We start from the raw sequence: 19,661 nt of genomic DNA on the forward strand, positions 1-19,661 counted from the left end.
ACAATTTCCTCTTTAGCCACCTTCACCACTGATCACTACTGCACAGACACTATGGCAACAATAGCCTGGTTACTCTCTTTAAATATAGCACTCATCGCTGGCTTGCATTGCATCATTTATTGTTAGGAAATAATGCAATGCTTCCAGCTGGCGATGACAAGCATCTCCCAGGAGGCATATCCCCTCAATGTCTGCCTCTTGTTCAGGGCATGGTAACAATGGTAACATGGTTGTAAAATTGTGTAAAAATGTTTGTTATAAAAAAAGTTAAAGCACCCTTGTCCACCCTTGCTCGCGCACAAATGTGAATGCATATGCCAGTGCCACACGCATATATAGTGTGCTAGAGAGTATAGGTAAATTTAAGCAGGCCTGGCTGGTTACTAGGCATGTTTGTTTTCATTATGGGCTGGGAGTGGCTCAGGGTAGGGCTCATGCCTCACAGGTGGTGTCATCAGGACTTCCCATTTCATTCCAGAGGCTTCTAGTGCTTTCTGGAAAGAGGGGTGGGAGGGGAGGTGGAGCCATCTGGGGTGTTTGAGGAGCCTTAATCAGTCCCCAATCTGGATTGGTAGGGGGCAGGCCTCCTTAAATACCCTGGGTCAGCTCAGCTGGGGAAGAGTTTTCTGGTGGAGTTGGAGTGGGAGAGTGTGGAGGCTGTCGGGGGCCTTCGGGGGGGGGGGGGGGGACCTTGGGCTTGTGCTTGGGTGCAGTTGGGACCACGTTCAAGAACACATAAAAAGGGTCCTGGACTGGAAAAGCAAGTAGAGGACAGCGGGAGAGAGCACTTCTAAGAGACTCCAGGGAGGACAACTGGTCGCAGCCAGGAGGGCTGGGTAGGCACACCTGAGAGGACTGGGAGCTTGCAGTCTGAGATAGGTGCAGATTCAGAAGTGTGGACTGTGGTGGAAGGAGCAGCAGAAAGAGGCAGCTGCAGGCAGGAGGGCTGGCAGGACCTGAAAAGGGCGAACTAAGATCAGTAGCCATAGTTTGGGCAGCTATCACAGGGACTTTACTGCTACACCATTGGGGCCTGCGGTTAAAGCCTGCAAAGGTTATTTTCTGTCAGGCCTAACCAGTTCCTGAGAGTAACAGTCTGCAGCAAGTGATGTGCTGGTGGAGTGAGGAGTGTTTAGCTTCAAGCACGTTTGTGCAGGAGGAAGCTGAAGGAGCATGTACAGGGTGTACATAGTTGTCCCAAAACAATTACTATTCAAATTTTCCATGCCCTTAGACTTCATGCCTTGGGGAATCCTGCATCACCTGTTCTCACAAGGGACCATTATCTCTTAGAGTCCTCCAGCTTGGTTCTTATGCCTCTAACACACGACCAGTTTTCCCGTCGGGAAAACTGCCATGAAAGCTTTTGTCCGGGAAAACTGTCCGTGTGTATGCTCCATGTCGGGAATCCTGGCAGGAAAAATGAGAACATGTTTTTTTTCCTGCCGGTATTCCCGGCAGTTTTCCTATGGGAAACACTGTAGTGGAGCATACACACGACCGGGATTCCCGGGCAAAGCTCTCATGGCAGTTTTCCTGCCAGGAAAACCGGCCGTGTGTAGGGGGAAAAAGCTGCCGAGCAGGTTCTGGGCTTTCCCCTCTGTACAAAATCAGCCGGGAAACCCGTACAAGGCATAACTTTGCAGTTCCAACTTCCAGGTCTACTCTGCCCTGTAGTATCCTGCTCTAATGTGAACCAGCTGTCAGACAACACTTCTTAGGTACACCTACCAACTCTCTTGGGTATCATTTGGGTATCATTTATAGTGTAGTTCGACACAGGCATAGCTACGACAGGGACATTGATATCCTGAGGCACTGTTGACCACAGATGCAGGTCTATGGGAAACACATATGGATCCACCTATTCCACCATTACAATTTCAAGGTTTTTCCTCCTGAGGAATGGACTGTGTAAAAAAACTGTACATTTCTTTCCATTAAAAAGCTGTCTGAGCTTCAGTAAAGGTATTCTCCCTATGTTGAGATGTCCAGACAGAAAATTTCATTTCCTCAGTCTCCTTTCCTTCAGTGTCCAGATCCCAACATTATAACTCTGTCAGAAGCTAAGAGGCTGCAACAGGAGGCTAGAAAGTAGATGCAGACCCTGGATAAAGCCTGAACAAAGAAGATGAAGGCATTATCAGGGGAGTATTATGATCTCTTTAAGAGGAAATAAATACCTGCAAATGTACACACTACTTAGTATGCATTTATGTAACATGAAGTAGTATATGAGATGCTTGGTCCACTTTACCAATATATTGTTAGATGTTTTTGTTTGCTTATGTTTTAACTCTAATTATCTAATGACTACTTTAATAGGGGAGGGACTTGATAACTTTTGGAAAGTTATTGTTGAGGGAAGGAACTGCACAAGTGAGATACCAGAGGAAAGATTTAATTCCAAACGTTGGTGTGACCCAGATAATACCAAGCCAGGAAAAATATGCACCAGCAGAGGGGCTTTTCTAGAAGGGTAAGTGTATTCTGTAAGGTTTGAGACACAGCCCTAAAATGCTTGCCAGTAAAAAATAAATAATGATTAATTGTAATAGTAAATGGAAATTAAGGTACAGTAATACTTCGGATTGCGAGTAATGCGGTTAACAAGTGTTTCACAATTTGTTTTCAATTCTGACTCAGTTTGCGAGCGTTGTCTCACAAAACGAGCAGGATTCAAGCCTTTGGGGTGTGCAGTACTGCATTTGGCCAGAGGTGCGGGGGCGCCATTGACACTCTGAGCTGCTCGGATGCACTCAAAGCCACTTGGAAACACTCCGTCTCCAAGCCTCTGCGGGTGTCTCTGAGTGCATCCGAGTGGCTTTGAGCGGTCTCCAAGTGTTTCCGAGTGTCTCCTGCGCCCCCCCAAACCTGAGTTTCCATTGACTCCTATGAGGAAACTCGCTTTGATATACGAGTGCTTTGCATTACAAGCATTCTTCTGAACAACTTACGCTCATAATCCAAGGTACCACTGTATATTAGACATGTGTACACTGAAATATTTTGTTTCGTAATTTAGTTTTCGTCCGAAAAATCAATTTATTTAGTTACTCCCGAAATTCGTTTTTATTTATTTTGTTTTTCGTAAAAAAAATGCATTCGTCCGAAAATCCAAATTAAGGTCGAATCTGTCATTGAAGGCTTATGGTGTCTGTCGAATGTTCTAAGAAGAAGAAGAAGAAGAAGAAGAAGAAGAAGAAGAAGAAAAAAAAAAAGAAGATTCGACAGAATCTTTAAAAAAAAAAGAAAAAGAAAAAATTTGACTCTTCATGTCTCTCTATGTCGAATCTTCATGTCTCTCTATAGACATAGAGAGAAAAGATTAGACATTGAGAGAAAAGATTCAACATCTTTTCTCTCTATGTCAAATCTTTTCTCTCTATGTCGAATCTTTTCTCTTTGTGTAGAATAATATTGGACTAAAAGAGTTAAGGATAGGCACATTCGACTGCAACGAAAACGAAAATAAAGCATTTGTTTATGTCGGATCTTTCGTTTTTCGTTTTCTGTGCTTTTGTTATCGTTTGTTAAAACGATAATGAAAATACCTGAAATTCGGACGAAAACGAATGCACATGTCTACTGTATATAATCAGGAGTAAACTTTTAGAAGAGACAAAAACTGTTCTCTATGATTACTAAATGTTGCATTTCATTACTCTGCACTACAGATACTGTATATCAAGCTCATTATGGGGATGATCAGTTTTTTTAACCACTTCAGGATTTGGCTGCCCAATGACCGGGAATTTTTTTGCGATTCGGCACTGCGTCGCTTTAACTGACAATTGCGCGGTCGTGCAACGTGGCTCCCAAACAAAACTGACATCCTTTTTTCCCACAAATAGAGATTTCTTTTGGTGGTATTTGATCACCTCTGCGGTTTTATTTTTTTGCGCTATAAACAAAAAAAAGAGTGATGATTTAGAATTTTTTTTTTTACTTTTTGCTTTAATAAATATCCCCAAAAAATATATATAAAAAACATTTTTTTCCCACAGTTTAGGCCGATATGTATTCTTCTACATATTTTTGGTAAAAAACAATCGCAACAAGAGTATATTGATTGTTTTTCGCAAAAGTTATAGCGTCCACAAAATAGGGGGTAGTTTTATGGCATTTTTATTATTTTATTTTTTTACTAGTTATGGCGGGGATCTGCAAATTTTATCGTGACTGCAACATTATGCCGGACACATCAGACACTTTTGATGCTATTTTGGGACCATTGTCATTTATACAGCGATCAGTGCTATAAAAATGCACTGATTTCTGTGTAAATAGCACTGGCAAGAAGTGGGTTAACCACTAGGGGGTAAGGAAGGGGTTAAGTGTGTCCTAGGGAGTGATTCTAACTGTGTGGGGTCTGGGCTACCTGTGACACGACACTGACCACTGCTCCTGATGCCAGGGAGCAGAAGATCACTGTCCTGTCACAAGGCATTACAGGGAGATGCCTTGTTTACACAGGCATCCCCCCCATTATGCCTCTCCGTGACACGATCGTGGGCCGCCGGCGAACATCGAGTTCGTGGGGCCCACAGCCGCGGTCACGAAGAGTTCGGCAGGTGGGTGGGCACGCTTGTTGCACGTATTTTTAAAGGGGACTTAAATTTAATGCTCACAATGCTTAGTGAATATGGCAAAGCTGTGTTAGTTTAGAATACCCTTCAACATGCAAGATTCTTGTGTTTTTTTAATAGTTTTGTTTGCACATGAATGATGTGAACATAGGCATGCGCACGGGGTGTGCTGGGTGTGCCTGGGCACACCCTAATCACCCCGGCTGTCTCCCGAGAGCTGCTCTGAAATGTTACATCCAGGCATTTTGTAGCCCACGTTGCCTGTGAAACAATAAGCAGATTGTGAGGCGAGAGTCGCTCAGTGTGTGAAACTGTCAGCTAATATAGCTAATATAACGGCTTGCAGAGAGAGAGAGACCAGCTGTCACAATTCCGCGGTGATATTGGGGGTGGGCAGGACCGAAAGGACAACAAACACCAGCCAATGGGATGGGGTCTGGGCAGGCCGCTATATATATGTGGCATCGCCCCTTTTGTTAACCAGCCCAATCATTGGCTGGTGTTTGATAGCTGCTCGGTCCTGCCACCCCAGGTCCTGCCCTCCCCCGTTATCACTGCGGAGTTGTGACAGCTGATCTTCTCCTTGCGTGCAGTTACATTAGCAGACAGCTCCACATGGTCATGAAGGTCGTGACAGGGTGGCGCACGCACGCGACCAGACGGCTGTAAATTAAAGGGGACGTACCTGTATGCCCATTTGCCTGTCTGTGCCATTCTGTCGATGTAAATCTGCGCGCAGTGGTCCTTAAGCGGTTAAAGGGTAAAAAATAGTCCCCCTCCCAAAAGTGTACACAAACATTCATTAATTTTAGAAGATATACATACACAATATAATCTTCAGCATACACAATATAATCTTCAGCAGGTCAAATCGCATAAATAAATTGTTCCTTCCAGCCACTCATGGGTTCACTGCGTCCGATATTCACAAGGTTATGCCAGTGTTTCAAATGGTTATGCTGTAGTGTCATGCCGACACTAAGGAATTAAGTAGATACAATGTATTAGCACTGTTGACATCAGACGCAACCTCAGGCTGTGAGTGGATGGGCTCGTGTGGTATGAAGTCACTTAAAGTGTGGCTCCGCCCCACGCATTTTAACACCTGTCATCAGGAGGTGGCGGACACTGGGTGCTGATTTTGCACAGCACATTACACTTTGCCCTGGAGTGGAGATCATGGACTTTTGATTTGCCTAGACATTGCAGACATTTTATTACTTGAATGTTTTATGGACTTTGAAAGAAATTCATTTTTGTTTAGGTTTTATTTATTTTGTGTATTTATTCATTTTGGCAATTCACAATTTTTACCAGATGGTTTATTTATTTATCATACTGAATAATGTATTAGATTATGAATTTATTATGCACTTGTTGATTGAAATGAGATGATATTTATGCACTTTTAAGTAAAATTTGAAGGAGACCATCAATTAGTTTTAGAGCGGTCACAATTTGAATATTTATTGGTTGCACACCTGGGAGACTGTGTCACTTCCAATATCTGACTTTGAAATCTTGTGGAAATACTGTATATATGAACATTTGTTAATATGTAAAATACAACAAAGTCTAAACATAAAGAAATCAACCCAAAGGGAAAAAAAACTGTAGGGTGTCATAATGCAACAAAACTTGTTTTTTTGCATCCTAGTGTTCATATGTTTGACAACAAACTGTTTGGAATTCATAATTCTGAGTCTGACCGCATGGATCCACAGCACAAATTACTGCTGGAATGTACATATAGGGCTCTCGAAGATGCCGGGTACCCCATGGAAAGCATCAGTGGAAGTGACACCGGAGTCTTTATAGGTAAGGAAAGTACAAGGCACTTGACTGGTATGTATGCTCTGTTCATAATATAATCCTTAATTTTAGCAGTAACTCAGGTCAGGCATGCTTGGCTTGTAAAATACAGTGAAGAACATGAATTATATGAAAAGTTCAGCAACTGCTTGCTAGTGATATCTTTCTAGATTGAAAACAGGGTAGCATAACATGGGGAAAGGGGGGGTGCTGGGGTAGGGGCAGGGGATGATAAAGGTACAGTAACACTTTAAAGCGGGATTCCACCCGCAATTTTTTTTTTTAAGTCAGCAGCTACTAACAGTGTAGCTGCTGACTTTTAATAAGGACACTTACCTGTCCTACTTGCCCGCGCTGATGCCCCCCCCGATGCCGATCCCACGATCGATGCAGGTCCCGCGCCGCCATTCACACTAGGGGAAACAGGCAGTAAAGCCTTACGGCTTCACTGCCCATTTCCTACTGCGCATGCGCGAGTCTCGCGCCGACTTGTGAATGGGCGGCTGCTCTCTGAGAACACACACAGTTCCCAGAAAGCAGCGCGCCCCATTCACTAGGAGAAGATGAAGAAGAAGACGGACCACGGCTACGGAAGAGGCAGAATACGAACTTCTGCATAGCAACAGGTATTTCGGGTGAGTATAATTTTTTTTTTTCACTTTTTTTTTTCACTTTTTTTTCAATTTTTTTTATGATTTTTGGGCAAATGTTTTTTTCCTGGGTGGAACTCCACTTTAAGCTAAGTAAACATTTACAAAATACACATTCCCCATTCTTCTTGTAAAATAAATCCTTTTATTTTGCAGGTCTCATGAACAAAGATGCAGAATTTGTTTATAATAATTCTACTGAAACTATCAATCACTTCAGTGCAACAGGCACTGCAACGGGCCTAGCAGCAAATAGGATATCATACCAATTCAATTTTACGGGACCTTCTATGTCAATTGATGCTGCCTGTGCTTCCTCCCTTGTTGCACTAAATTATGCATGCCAATCCATCAGACAAGGTACTGTATACTAAATCCCACCATACCAGTGGGTGATCGGATTGTATTAGCCTTTCAAGCATCTATTCAGGACAATACTTCCCTAAAAACAAAAAGCTGCTTTGTACATCCCTTCATGGTTTATGTAATTGAGGGCATTTGACTAAAGATACCTCCAGTACTAGCTTATTATTGGTAAAGTTGATTGGTAAAGTTGCACCTACAGGCACTGCTAAGCAAGTGGGTTTTACGTAACCTTTCCATTTAGGAAAGGTTACGTAAAACCCACTTGCTTAGCAGTGCCTGTAGGTGCCCAGTAAGAAAACCATACACTGCAAAAAATGAACTTGAAATTAACTTGAGTGATTTCAACATTGACAGTAATAACCAGGTTGTATTTGTAGTAAATACTACCTTTATATAAGTCCAATCAAAGGTGATAATTTAGTTATAGTTGGAGTTTGGTGGGTTCAGTTTGCCCTGATACCTTATATATCTCCAACAGTGAGATCCTCTGTCCTATTTCCTGATTCTGCTTCTATCAACTTGGAGGTTTTGGGTGTTCCCTTTGTCTGTTTCATATCCTCATGTTACATGCTTTATAATATAAAGTACATAAAGAAATTCAAAAAGGATAGTGAAAACCAAGAATAATGGCCACAGCAGATGTGTGACCCAAAAATAAAGCATATAGTATTCCACAAAACATTAGATAGTTTCATTTTACAGCATCTACCAAAAACTGATTTATTTTAAATTCTGAATAAACTGGTTCTTACAGGAGAAGTATGGGTAAAGTAAAAAAAAAAAAAAAACAACCCTTAACCACTTAAGGCTCGAGCCTCTTTCTGAGAATTGGTGTTTACAAGTTAAAACATTTTTTTTTTTATAGAAAACTACTTAGAACCCCCAAACATTATGTATATATTTTTTCTAATACCCTAGAGAATAAAATGGTGGTCGTTGTAATACTTTTTGTCACACAGTATTTTTGCACATCGGTCTTACAAGCGCACTTTTTGGGAAAAAAAACACTTTTTTAATTAAAAATTAAGACAACAGTAAAGTTAGCCCAATTTTGTTATATTCTGAAAAATAATGTTATGCCGAGTAAATTGATACCCAACATGTCATGCTTTAAAGTTGCACCTGCTTGTGGAATGGCGACAAACTTTTACCCTTAAAAATCTCCAGGGCTAGAATTATTGCTTTTGCTCTAACGATACCGGTGATACCTCACATGTGTGGTTTGAGCACCGTTTTAATTTTGCAGGTGCTGCTCACGTATGTGTTCACTTCTGCGCGCAAGCTCGTCTGGACGGGGCAATTTAAAAAAAAATTATGTTTTCTTATTTATTTGACTTTTAATTTTTGACACGGTTTAAAAAATAAATAAAAATTGTGTCACTTTTATTCCTATTACAAGGAATGTAAATAACCTTTGTAATGGAAAAAAAAGCATGACAAGACCTCTTAAATATGAGATCTGAGGTCAAAAAGACCTCACATCTCACATTTACACTAAAATTCTATATAACTTTTTTTTTTATGTCATTTAAAAAAAATATATTAAAAAAAATTCCCTTTAAGAGCATTGGGAGGAAGTGACATTTTGACGTCGCTTCTGCCCTGCAATGATATGGAGACGGGTGGGGGCCATCTTCTCCTCACTCATCTCCATGTCAGCCCAGGAAACAGATCCGATCTCCTCCACCGCTGCCGACAGCTCCAGTAAGCGGTGGAGGGCACCGGAGAGCGGCTGGAGGCCTCTCCCGCTGCTCAGAAAAGTGATCTTGCAGCAAATCCGCTGCAGAGACCACTTTTATCTGAAAGCAGACCGCCCACTCTTGAAGAGGATAACGGGGTTGTGGTAGCTAGCTGCTACCATAACAACGGTATTCCTCTTCAAAGTAGCGACGTATTACGACAGCGGGTGGTCTGTAAGTGGTTAATACTTGCCTGCATGCTGCAGCATCAGTGTGCTCTAAGACCAAGAACTGAATGATCATTTGACCGCTGATTGTTCAGTTCTAGATCTTCTCTAAGTGGAGATTGATGACTGTCTCACTGGAGTGCCGGCCTGAGGAGGGGGCGGGAGCAGCTGGCTCTTAACCACGCACTGAAAGGTGGAAGAAGCTGTCAGTCAGGTAGCTGGGTGGATCTGACAATATCCTTTCAGAAGCCTGGTTCGGCTCTGTCCATCAGCTGATAGCAGACAATAGCCCTCTACAACCAAAAAAAGCTTTGGCCATGCTTCTCTTTTAAATTTGTTAACAGAAAAAATATCACTTTTTAGGAAATCCCAGGTTAACAAACCTTTTTCCAAAATAGTAAGCCAGTATTTTCCCACTTACCATTTAAAGACTGGACTGTTTCACCCCCTTCCAGTCCAAAATGTATAATGCTTTAGTAAAAAAAAAACAGTGTATATTATTTAGTCTAAGTGAAAGTTATACTGTAGAGTCTACAAACTATAGAATATACAGTATATTTGAAATCTGCTAAAACAGTACAGATACCAACAGCATGGTCCCTTTTTTTGGAAAATAGACAGTGAAAGGTATTAAGAGGCATAGTATTTTTTGGGAAAATTAAATACATTTTTTTTTACACAAAGTTGTAAATTTAACAAGTTATTTCTCACACACAGCAAAGACATTCTTACAGATACATTCCAAAACATGTGTGAGACTTTTTCATAGATTCACAGCCTAGATGCATAGAGGGGCCCAAAATCCAAAGAGCATCTTTGGGCTTTCAAGAAGCATAAATTATACTTTAAATTTCTAGACTACCTATCACATTTCCCTGAGTCCCCAAAACACCAGGACAGGAGAAACACCCACAAAAAGGCCACCATTTTGAAAAGTAAACACCCCAATTATTTTCTGAAAGGCATGAGTCTTTTGAAAATATAATTTTTTGCCACAAGTTTTTGTAAAACACAGAAAAAAAATTATAATTTTTTTTACACAAAATTGTCAATTAATAGGATTTCTAACACACAGCGTAGGCATACTTAGAAATACACCTCAAAATACATTCTGCTACTCCTTCCAAGTATGGCGATACCACACATCTGAGACTTTTTCGCAGTGATGTATAATAGCACATTATAACTTTGCCTTGCAGGGTTTTTTTTGTTTGTTTTTTAGGTCTGTGGTTTACTACCGCTTTAAGATAAAAAAAAAGACCCAGTAGTTATATTGCGCCCTCACCTCCCTAAATACTTAGGCCGCGTACACACGGTCAGTCAAAACCGATGGAAACGGACTGAAGGACCTTTTCATCGGTCCAAACCGACCGTGTGTGGGCCCCATCCGTCAGTTATCCTTCGGTCCAAAAATTTAGAACTTGCTTTAAAATTCAACCTTAGACGCCTAACTGAGGTTAAAACTAACTGTAGGTACATCAGACCATCAAACAGCTTCATTGGTTAACCGATGACAACGGTCCTTCGGACTTTACCTGAGTCCTATTTCGATCCAGTGCTGTGCCCGTTTGCAGTTGCGCTGGTCTGTGTTCCTCTCCTTCACAGGACACAGAGGCAGCAGCAAAAGCCATTGGCTCCTGCTGCTGTAAATCAAATCTGTGAAGAGGGAGCAGAGCCAAACCACTATGTGGGTGTCTATAGATGCACACAGCCTGGCTCAGAAGCAAGCCCTCAGGCATGCTTCTATAGCAAGTGGCTTTCTATGGGGGCACACCAGAGGCTTAACTAAAACCTTTCCGGGGGCCCTTCCCACGTTACAGAGTTTCCACTTACATTAGAGTGCACACAGTTCCCTCTTACATTAGAATCCCCCCTTACATCAGAGTTCCCAGCGTTCCAAGAGCCCCCTTTATAGTACATCAGAGTTTGCAGGGTATTGCTTTACATTGCAAGGGGGGCTCTGCGGACCCTTTTGTAAAGGGGAAATCTGATGTATGAGGTTGTCTGGTCTGCAGAGTCCCCCTTACAACAGAGTTCTTATTTACCTCAGAGTTAAGGGAGAATGCTTGAAACTCTAATGTGGGGAAGGGAGATCTGGCGACCAGAGGCCCCTTATATCAGATTTCCCCTTTACACCAGTCTGCAGAGTGAATACACTAAGGTAAAGGGGTTCACTGATGTAAGAGGTGAGTGAGGACACTGATATAAGGAGGACCCTTATATCAGTGTACCCCCTTACTTTAGGGTCTCCACTCCCCTTTACAGGAGCTGGTCAGTTGAATTTAAAAAAAGGGTTGGGAGGTGGGGGGGGGGGGGGATGCTTGGGGCACTCCCACAGTGATGGAAAACTAGGGCTCAGTTGCAAGTGAAAACGTTGTTACCCTGTTAGGTCCACCACTGAGGCACACACAGAGGTGGAGGAGCTGAGGGTGCTGGTGAAGGAGCCAAGGGTGCCAGTAGGGGAGAAGAGGAGGTTTGGGCCGTTCTGTGCATTATGTTTGAACTATGCCTCAAAAAATAAAATATCAAGACTAAGAACTGTCATTAATTTCAAATCCTGACATTTTTTTATTAAGTTAAGTTAGGCTTGGAAAGAGTAAATATATTATCCAAATGTATTATACAATTATGCTTTTACAGGAGATTGCAAGATGGCAATATGTGGTGGTGCCAGCTGTATTATTGATCCCCATACCTATGTCACTCTCAGTAAGGCAAATATGATTTCTCCCGATGGAACGAGTAAACCGTTTTCACAAAAGGCAGATGGCTATGGAAGAGGAGAAGGATGTGGTGTTGTTGTTCTTAAACCTTTAAAGCAGGTAAACTATAATTAATTTCATCCACATGTGCCAAACCCCCAAAAAATTCAGCTTATAAACAACTCACCAGTGCAAAATCAGAGAACAACTTCAGTAAACATTTGAAAACGATCAGTGAGGTAATAATGCATCAGTTAACTTTGAACTGGGCTAAAATCAGATAATATGTAAAATCTCAGTAGATTGCTAACTATCTAGCAGGCTAAGTAGGCAGACCAAAATCATTATACTTTCTGAAGCCTATCCTGTAACTTTTCTCTCTCTCTCTCTCTCTCTCTCTGTTTTCTGCATCATCAATCACGTTAACCCTCATCCGCACAACCCCTCAAGGAAATTCAAATGCCGGGAGTCAGAGGCAGGCATTCCAATCCTGGGAACCCCTTGATTGGCTGTCACAGCAGTCACATGATCAGAAGCTCCCAGTCACCAGAATGCATCATGAGCTTCCTGTGGCATTTAGTGAGCGTGCTTTCAGCACAGAAACCCATTTCCTATGGACCCATATATGTGGCCACGGGGTGGGTGGGCTTTGGGCCTAGTGGCCGCATATGTTGGTCCATGGGAAATAGGTTTCTGTGCTGAAAGCACGCTGACTGCGAACTTGCAGCCCAGTAACTAAAATGTCACAGTATATGTATATTATATTAAACTAAGGTCACATTTTTTTCTGATACAAAAAAATGAAAATAATCTAGGTTATGGGAGTTACTGCTTTGTATACAAAAGTAACTAATGTAACCTATAATTTGCTTTTCCATATTTCACTACTTTCTGATAACTAGTGCATAAACAAAATTCAACTTTTGTGAGGTGAAGGTTTATTTACAATATTTCTCCATCTAATGTAGTAAGTAAGATAAACAGATTTTCTTTCTGTTATACAGGCTAAAGACGATTACAGCAAAATCTGGGGTGTTATATGTGCATGCTCAGTTAATCAAAATGGGCGGTCAGTAACACCAATTACCAAGCCATCTCAAATCCAACAGGAGTCACTGTTAAAGCAAATCTACACAGTTATAGATCCATGTTCTATACAGTATGTTGAGGCTCATGGCACTGGAACACTTGTTGGGGATCCAATTGAAGTGACCAGTATAGGAAATATTATTGGGAAAAGGCGCCCAAGTGGAATGAAACCTCTGTTAATTGGATCAGTTAAAGGAAATATTGGACATACAGAATCAGCTGCTGGAATGGCTGGATTGATAAAAGTTCTGCTAATGATGTGTCATGAAGTGATTCCCCCATCTTTACATTATTCTAAAGAACTTGGTATTAAACAAATTGAAGAATCCAAACTAGTTGTTCCAACAGCTCCTGAGAAATGGCACGAACAGGTAAACTGTGGGAGAATAGCTGGCATTAATTGCTTTGGCTTTGGAGGAACCAATTCTCATGTTGTCATCAAACAATACAAAGGGGATAACCCCAAACATCATTCCAAAAGACCTGCTGAAATATTTATCCTCTCAGCAGCCTCCAACAAATCACTTCATCTCAGCATTAAAGATACAAAAGAAGAGCTGAGCAAAATGCCATCATCATTATCTCTGGAGAACCTGGTGTACACAGCTGCCTGCAGAAGAAGTCATCCTAATTTCAAATACAGAGCAGCATTTCTGGTGTCTTCCTTACCTAATCTGCAGAAACAGCTTTCATCCGTAAATACAGAGACATCTCCAGTCAAGAAAAGTCCTCAGATTGTGTTTGTGTTCTGTGGGAATGGAGTCCTTTCCAAAGCAATGTGCAAGGTATTGCTAGAAAACGAGGAAGTGTTCAGAGCAAAATGTTTAGAGGTAGACCAGATGATTCAAGTTTACACTTCCCTTTCTGTGGTACAATTGCTGGAGAATGAATATGATGACTTTTCCCGCCCAGATGTTGCACAATTGCTGCTCTTTACTATCCAGGTATCATTGGTGGATCTTCTAGGACACTGGGGGGTAAATCCAGACTGTATTGTTGGACATTCAGTAGGAGAAGTTGCTTCAGCATATTGTTCTGGTCTTCTTTCACTCGAAGATGCTGTTAAAGTTATTTATCACAGGAGCAAATTGCAACATAAGGTTTCTGGAGGGAAAATGCTTGTGGTTGGAAATGTACCAGTAAGAGAAATATCAACTATGATCTTGTCATACAATGAAAAAGCATGTATTGCTGCATACAACAGTCCGTTCTCATGTACACTTTCTGGAGATGAAGAAGCAATACAGAGGATAAGTGATCACTTGTTCCAACATTACAACAAAAGGAATATATTTCTCCATGATTTAGATGTCCCTACTGCATACCACAGTTACTTGATGGAACCAATATTGGATGACATAAAAAACGATTTAAAAAACTTACATGCAAATAATTTGAAATGTGAGCTCATTTCAACAGTGACTGGCAAGCCAGCAACAAAAGGAGATTTTACAACTGGAGACTACTGGGCCAAGAATATTCGTGATCCAGTTGTTTTTGAAGAAGCAATAAAAGCTTCTGCCAACAATAAAGAACACATTGTGTTTATAGAAATTGGGCCCCGCAGAGCACTACATAAAAACATTGTTGAGATTCTCGGACCAGATACAATCGTTTTGCCTGCTGTGCATCCAAAAACTGAGTATGAGACTATTTTTTCCCTGCTGATTGCTCTTTTCAAAAAGGGATGCAATCCTAATTGGAGTAATTTTTTTTCCAAGTATAAATCTTTTCCATCTTCAATTCCAAGGTATCACTTTGAGCACAACCACCAAGATACCAATTTTGAAAAAATCAGGCAAGGAAACCAATTAGCTGTTTCTGCCATTCATCCACTGCTGCACAGTGTTAATGAGGATTTCACTGAATTTAAATGCTCACTATCAAAATCACTGACACCATATGTCTATGAGCACAAAAATTTGGGGTCTACCCTTGTTCCTGGTGCTTTTTATGTAGAACTGGGATTGGCAGCTACAGTTGCAATCTTGAAGCCCAGGGTGCCATTAAACTCCTTACAATTCAGTATAGCATTTCTCAATCCATGTGTTCTTCAAAGAGAATCTCAGGAGTTAAAAGTCAAGTTATACAAACAAGACCAAGACACTCATTTTGAAATTTTAACTTCACATGTTTATGCAAAAGGAAAACTCCACAAAAATAACAGTAAAATAGATACTGACAGACACATTTACATTCAGAATGTTGCCAAGAGGTGCAAGACTGCTTTTAAACAGGAAGACATTTATCAACTACTGTCAGCCTTTGGGTTTGAGTATGGGAAAGTTTACAAACAGTTGGATGAGGTTTACTATGGGGAAGAGTTTAATGAAGTGATAGCCAGAGTGAAAGTCAGTGAAGAAATCAAAGAAACAATGTACGAATACCACATACACCCAGTGATTTTGGACTATCTCCTTCAAATGGTTTGTCTCTTAGGCTCTAAAATCAAAGGAGCTACTGCAGTCTTCCCATCATCCATAGCAAGCCTGACAATTTCTCATCCACTCCAAGAAGAAATGGTGATCTACATGAAAACAACAAAAACAGCACAAAATCATTTTGAAATGTGTGGATGCTTTACAGATGTCAGCGGTTTAGTTCTAGCAGAGATGAAGAATGTCAGGTTGGTATCTGTGAAACAAACAATGAAAATACAGGGTAACACATTTTTCCAAATGAACTGGACACAAGCACCAATCTTGAAGAATGCATCAAATGAAAATCCAAGCATGCTAATTTATGCAGATAACCATGGAGTGAGTCAGCAATTATCAACATACATACACAAGGGATTGAGTTACATTAACTTTAACAGCTGGGATTCAGACATCGAGTTGCACAAACTATTCAGCAATAAATTTAAAGATGTCGTATTTATGTGGGGAATCCATAGACTCAGTGATACTGTTCCAAACAATCCTACACAATATCTAGCAAAATGCTGTGAGGTTTACCGTCAGCTGATGTTGGCAGTAAGACAGAAGGGCTCTGGAACTTCTATCAGGACAGTCACATTTAAAACAACTGAAGGCACAGTAGATCACATTAACCCTGGTTTTGTTTTCAATGGGATGACACATGCTTGTGTAACTGAAATGCCAGACATTACTTTTCAGATGATTGACATTAACTCTTCAAGTCCACAAGATGTGAAAGCACTTGCTCAAGTTCTTCTTCATTACATGCCAAATGATCATCCAGAGATATGGATAAAAGAGGGCAGAATTTACACAGGTGCAATTATATATTCAGATACTGAAAACATAACACAAAAAACAGCACCTTTAGAACAATCAGACAATTTTACTTTGTGTACTTCAGATATTCATTCTATGACTGATCTTTCTGCTGAACCAAACAATTCTAGCTTCAGTGAGATTTCAAACGAAGATGTAGAGATAAAAATTGACAAAATAGGTGCCCACACTGAAGATTATTTCCCAGTTAGTAATTCTAGCTGGCAATATGGAAACACATTGTACTGGAATGACATTGCTTCTGATAAATATAAGCTAGTTGCTCTGGATTTAGCAGGAACTGTAACAGCTGTTGGAAGAGATGTTCACGAAATTCAAGTTGGGGATAGAGTTGCTGCATGCTATCCAACCGTTGCGAATTCCAAAGTGATGATTCCTGAAAAGGTCTGCTATTTGATGAAGAAGGTTCCAGTACTGAGAGATTCACCTTTCATTTCACTATTTGTTTTAGCATGGGAAATTTTCCATAAGAAACTATCCAGTGCAAAGAATAAACCTAAATTGGTGATTGTAACGACAGACGAAAAGTCAATTGTTTGTACACTTTTATCAATGGCAGCAAAACAAAGAGGTTGGGAAACAACAATATCTCCAGGAATTACAGGTAATAGCAAAACGTGTAGTGCCATGATTATTCTTCCTACATCAGAAATAACCTCGGTAGATTTTACCCAGCTCCCCCTTCTTAAAGATGTTATTATCCTACGTGACTATAAACATTTTGCAGATTTCCACAATTTACCACTCAACTGCAGACAAGACATTTATGTACATATTCTTGACCTTGCTACCATTTTCCAAAGAGCATATCTGCAAGAATCGGCAAAATCCATATACAAATGGTTACAATCATTGTCTTCAGACATCCCCATCATCCAATCGACAGCCATAATTCAGGCATCCAACAGTAAATCTAATTTAGACAATACGATATCAAGCTACTTTAAAGCTCAGTCTTTACCTCTCATTGAGCTTAAAAAGAACACAATGGCAAAGATACCAATGTTAGTCAATGATACAGTGATTTTTAAGCACAATGCTCTTTACATTGTGGCAGGTGGCCTGACTGGCTTGGGCTTTGAAACTGTGAAATTCATTCTACACAATGGAGGTGACCACATTTTGATTCTTTCTAAGAGAAATCCAACTAAGGAAATTGAAGAAGAAATTGTGAAAGCACAGAGTGAAGTGAAGAATGCTAAAATAATCACAATGTCGTGTGATATCGGTAATTACATTGAAGTGGAAAAAACTATTGATTTAGTACAAAAAATGTTGCCAGATATTTCAATCAAAGGTGTCTTTCACAGTGCTGTTGTTCTTCATGACAGCATCTTGGAGAAGTTAAATTTGTCACTCTTTGAGAAGGTTTTCAGCCCAAAAGTCAATGGGGCTGTCAACCTTCATCATGCCACATTAAACCAAAAACTGGATTATTTTGTATGTTACTCATCTATTGCTTCTTTCCTTGGAAACACAGGACAAGCTAATTATGCTGCTGCCAACTCCTTTCTGGACATTTTCTGCCAATTCAGAAGAAATATTGGCCTTCCCGCTCAGTCAATAAACTGGGGTGGCCTCAATCTTGGGCTACTACTTAATCAACAGCGGATTCATGACCTTTTACGAGCAAAAGGAATACTTCTGTTCAGCACAGAAGAGATCCATGTTCACTTGAAAAAATGTCTCTTACTAAACAATAGCCAACAGGCCATAGTAAAATTTGACTTTGAATTTCTGTCCACCAGCCTGTTTTCGTACAATCCAGTAATGAAGAAGCGGCTAAGCAAACTGGTTTTGGAATATGTGAACAACAGCGGGGGCATAAGCCAAACAAAGCAAGCAAAGACCAATAAACAAAGCCCTGAAGATTACATTATGTCATTAGTAGGTGAACTTACAAATCTCGCCCTAAGTGACATCACTATGAATAGTTTTCTGTGGTCTCTGGGAATAGACTCCATGTTGGCAATGACATTACAATATCGTATCTTAGAGGAGAAGAATGCCAACATTCCTCTTGTTAGACTACTGGATCCCAACACATCTGTTTTGGATCTGGTGTCATGGATTAAAGAAAATTCTCTGGATAAACAAGAGCTTGAGGTAAAATCAGACCAGCAATCAAAGCTCTAATGAGACTATAATAATCTATGTGCCTTTCTTTAACCCTTTCACTGCCAGGTCCGTACGCCGTACGGACATACAGAAGTGCCCACAGGTGGCCAGGTCATTACGGCATACTGACCTAATTTCTCCCTCTCCTATAAGCTTATGGTCACTTCAATGACCATAAGCTTATATCAGAATTGTTCAGTAAACACTGCTGAACAATTCTATAACTCTGATCAGCAGATTCCAACCCGCTGATCAGAGTTATTAACCCCTAATGTGATCGTCCCCCCCACCCAAAAAAAATTTCCCCCCCGACTCTCCTCTCCAATCCCCTTCACCCCCTTCTCCCCCACTAATTACCCCCTCTACCTGATTCAACCCCCCCTGCAAACCGACTCCCCGTAGCCACTATCATTAGCGGCATTCCTCCTCTTCCACTCCGCCGACTGCAGGTGCTGCATGGGGCTTGGGGGTTCCAGATGTGTCCCCCAGCCAGTCAGATCACCACTCCAACTGCCCCTGCACCCCGATCCATGGCTGCTCCAAGCGGCATCTCTCCTTCCCTTCGCCTGCATCTTCTCCCTGCACAGATCTCCGTGATCTGTCATGCTGGGGATCGCGGCGGAGGGGGGGGAGCTTAGCAGGTGGGGGTGAAGTTGGGGCTTGGGGGCTTTAGTAAACATGTGTTTACTAAACACCCCCCTGTAAAAGAGAGGGCACATGCAGTGATCACTACTGATCACTGTTATGTGCCCACTGACAGCTGATATATTATAACCGTGAGTGTTACAATGTATCAGATTATCATTTTATGAATGAATGGAATCTCTATACAGATTCTCATTCATTCAAGTAAAGTGATACAGAGAAAAGATACTATCTTCAGTTCCTTTCTCTGTCTCAAAAGAAGCTGTTTGCAGGATGTCCTGCCAGCGCAGCGCCCCAGTGTGAAAGTACTTGGGCTTTCACACTGGGATTGCAGATGAGGCTTTTTTTAGGCGCTTTACAGGCACTATTTTTAGCTCTAAAATGCCTGAAAAACGCCTCCAGTGTGAAAGGAGTCAAACATAGTAAGGCCCCCAGGTACGCCTGCACGCACACATCCACGGTGATGGTCCCCCCCAAAAAATGTAATGACTTTAAAAAATTATATGAAAAGTAAATAAAAAAAA

The 19,661-nt window shown here is 41.1% G+C and overlaps 1 protein-coding gene across 1 annotated transcript in view; it reads left to right on the top strand.

Annotated features, from left to right (window-relative positions):
* LOC120940032 (phenolphthiocerol/phthiocerol polyketide synthase subunit C-like) overlaps positions 1-19,449 on the top strand; it is a 38,788-nt gene extending 19,339 nt beyond the window's left edge. Inside the window, exons 3-7 of the mRNA XM_040352581.1 lie at positions 2,326-2,479; positions 6,247-6,407; positions 7,208-7,411; positions 11,964-12,145; positions 13,030-19,449. Coding sequence (XP_040208515.1) covers positions 2,326-2,479; positions 6,247-6,407; positions 7,208-7,411; positions 11,964-12,145; positions 13,030-18,510 — 6,182 coding nt within the window. The 3' untranslated portion in view covers positions 18,511-19,449. The remainder of the gene's footprint in view (positions 1-2,325; positions 2,480-6,246; positions 6,408-7,207; positions 7,412-11,963; positions 12,146-13,029) is intronic.
* Positions 19,450-19,661: the final 212 nt, after the last annotated feature.

Source organism: Rana temporaria, chromosome 5 (assembly GCF_905171775.1).
Source record: "Rana temporaria chromosome 5, aRanTem1.1, whole genome shotgun sequence".
Lineage (NCBI taxonomy): Eukaryota > Metazoa > Chordata > Amphibia > Anura > Ranidae > Rana > Rana temporaria.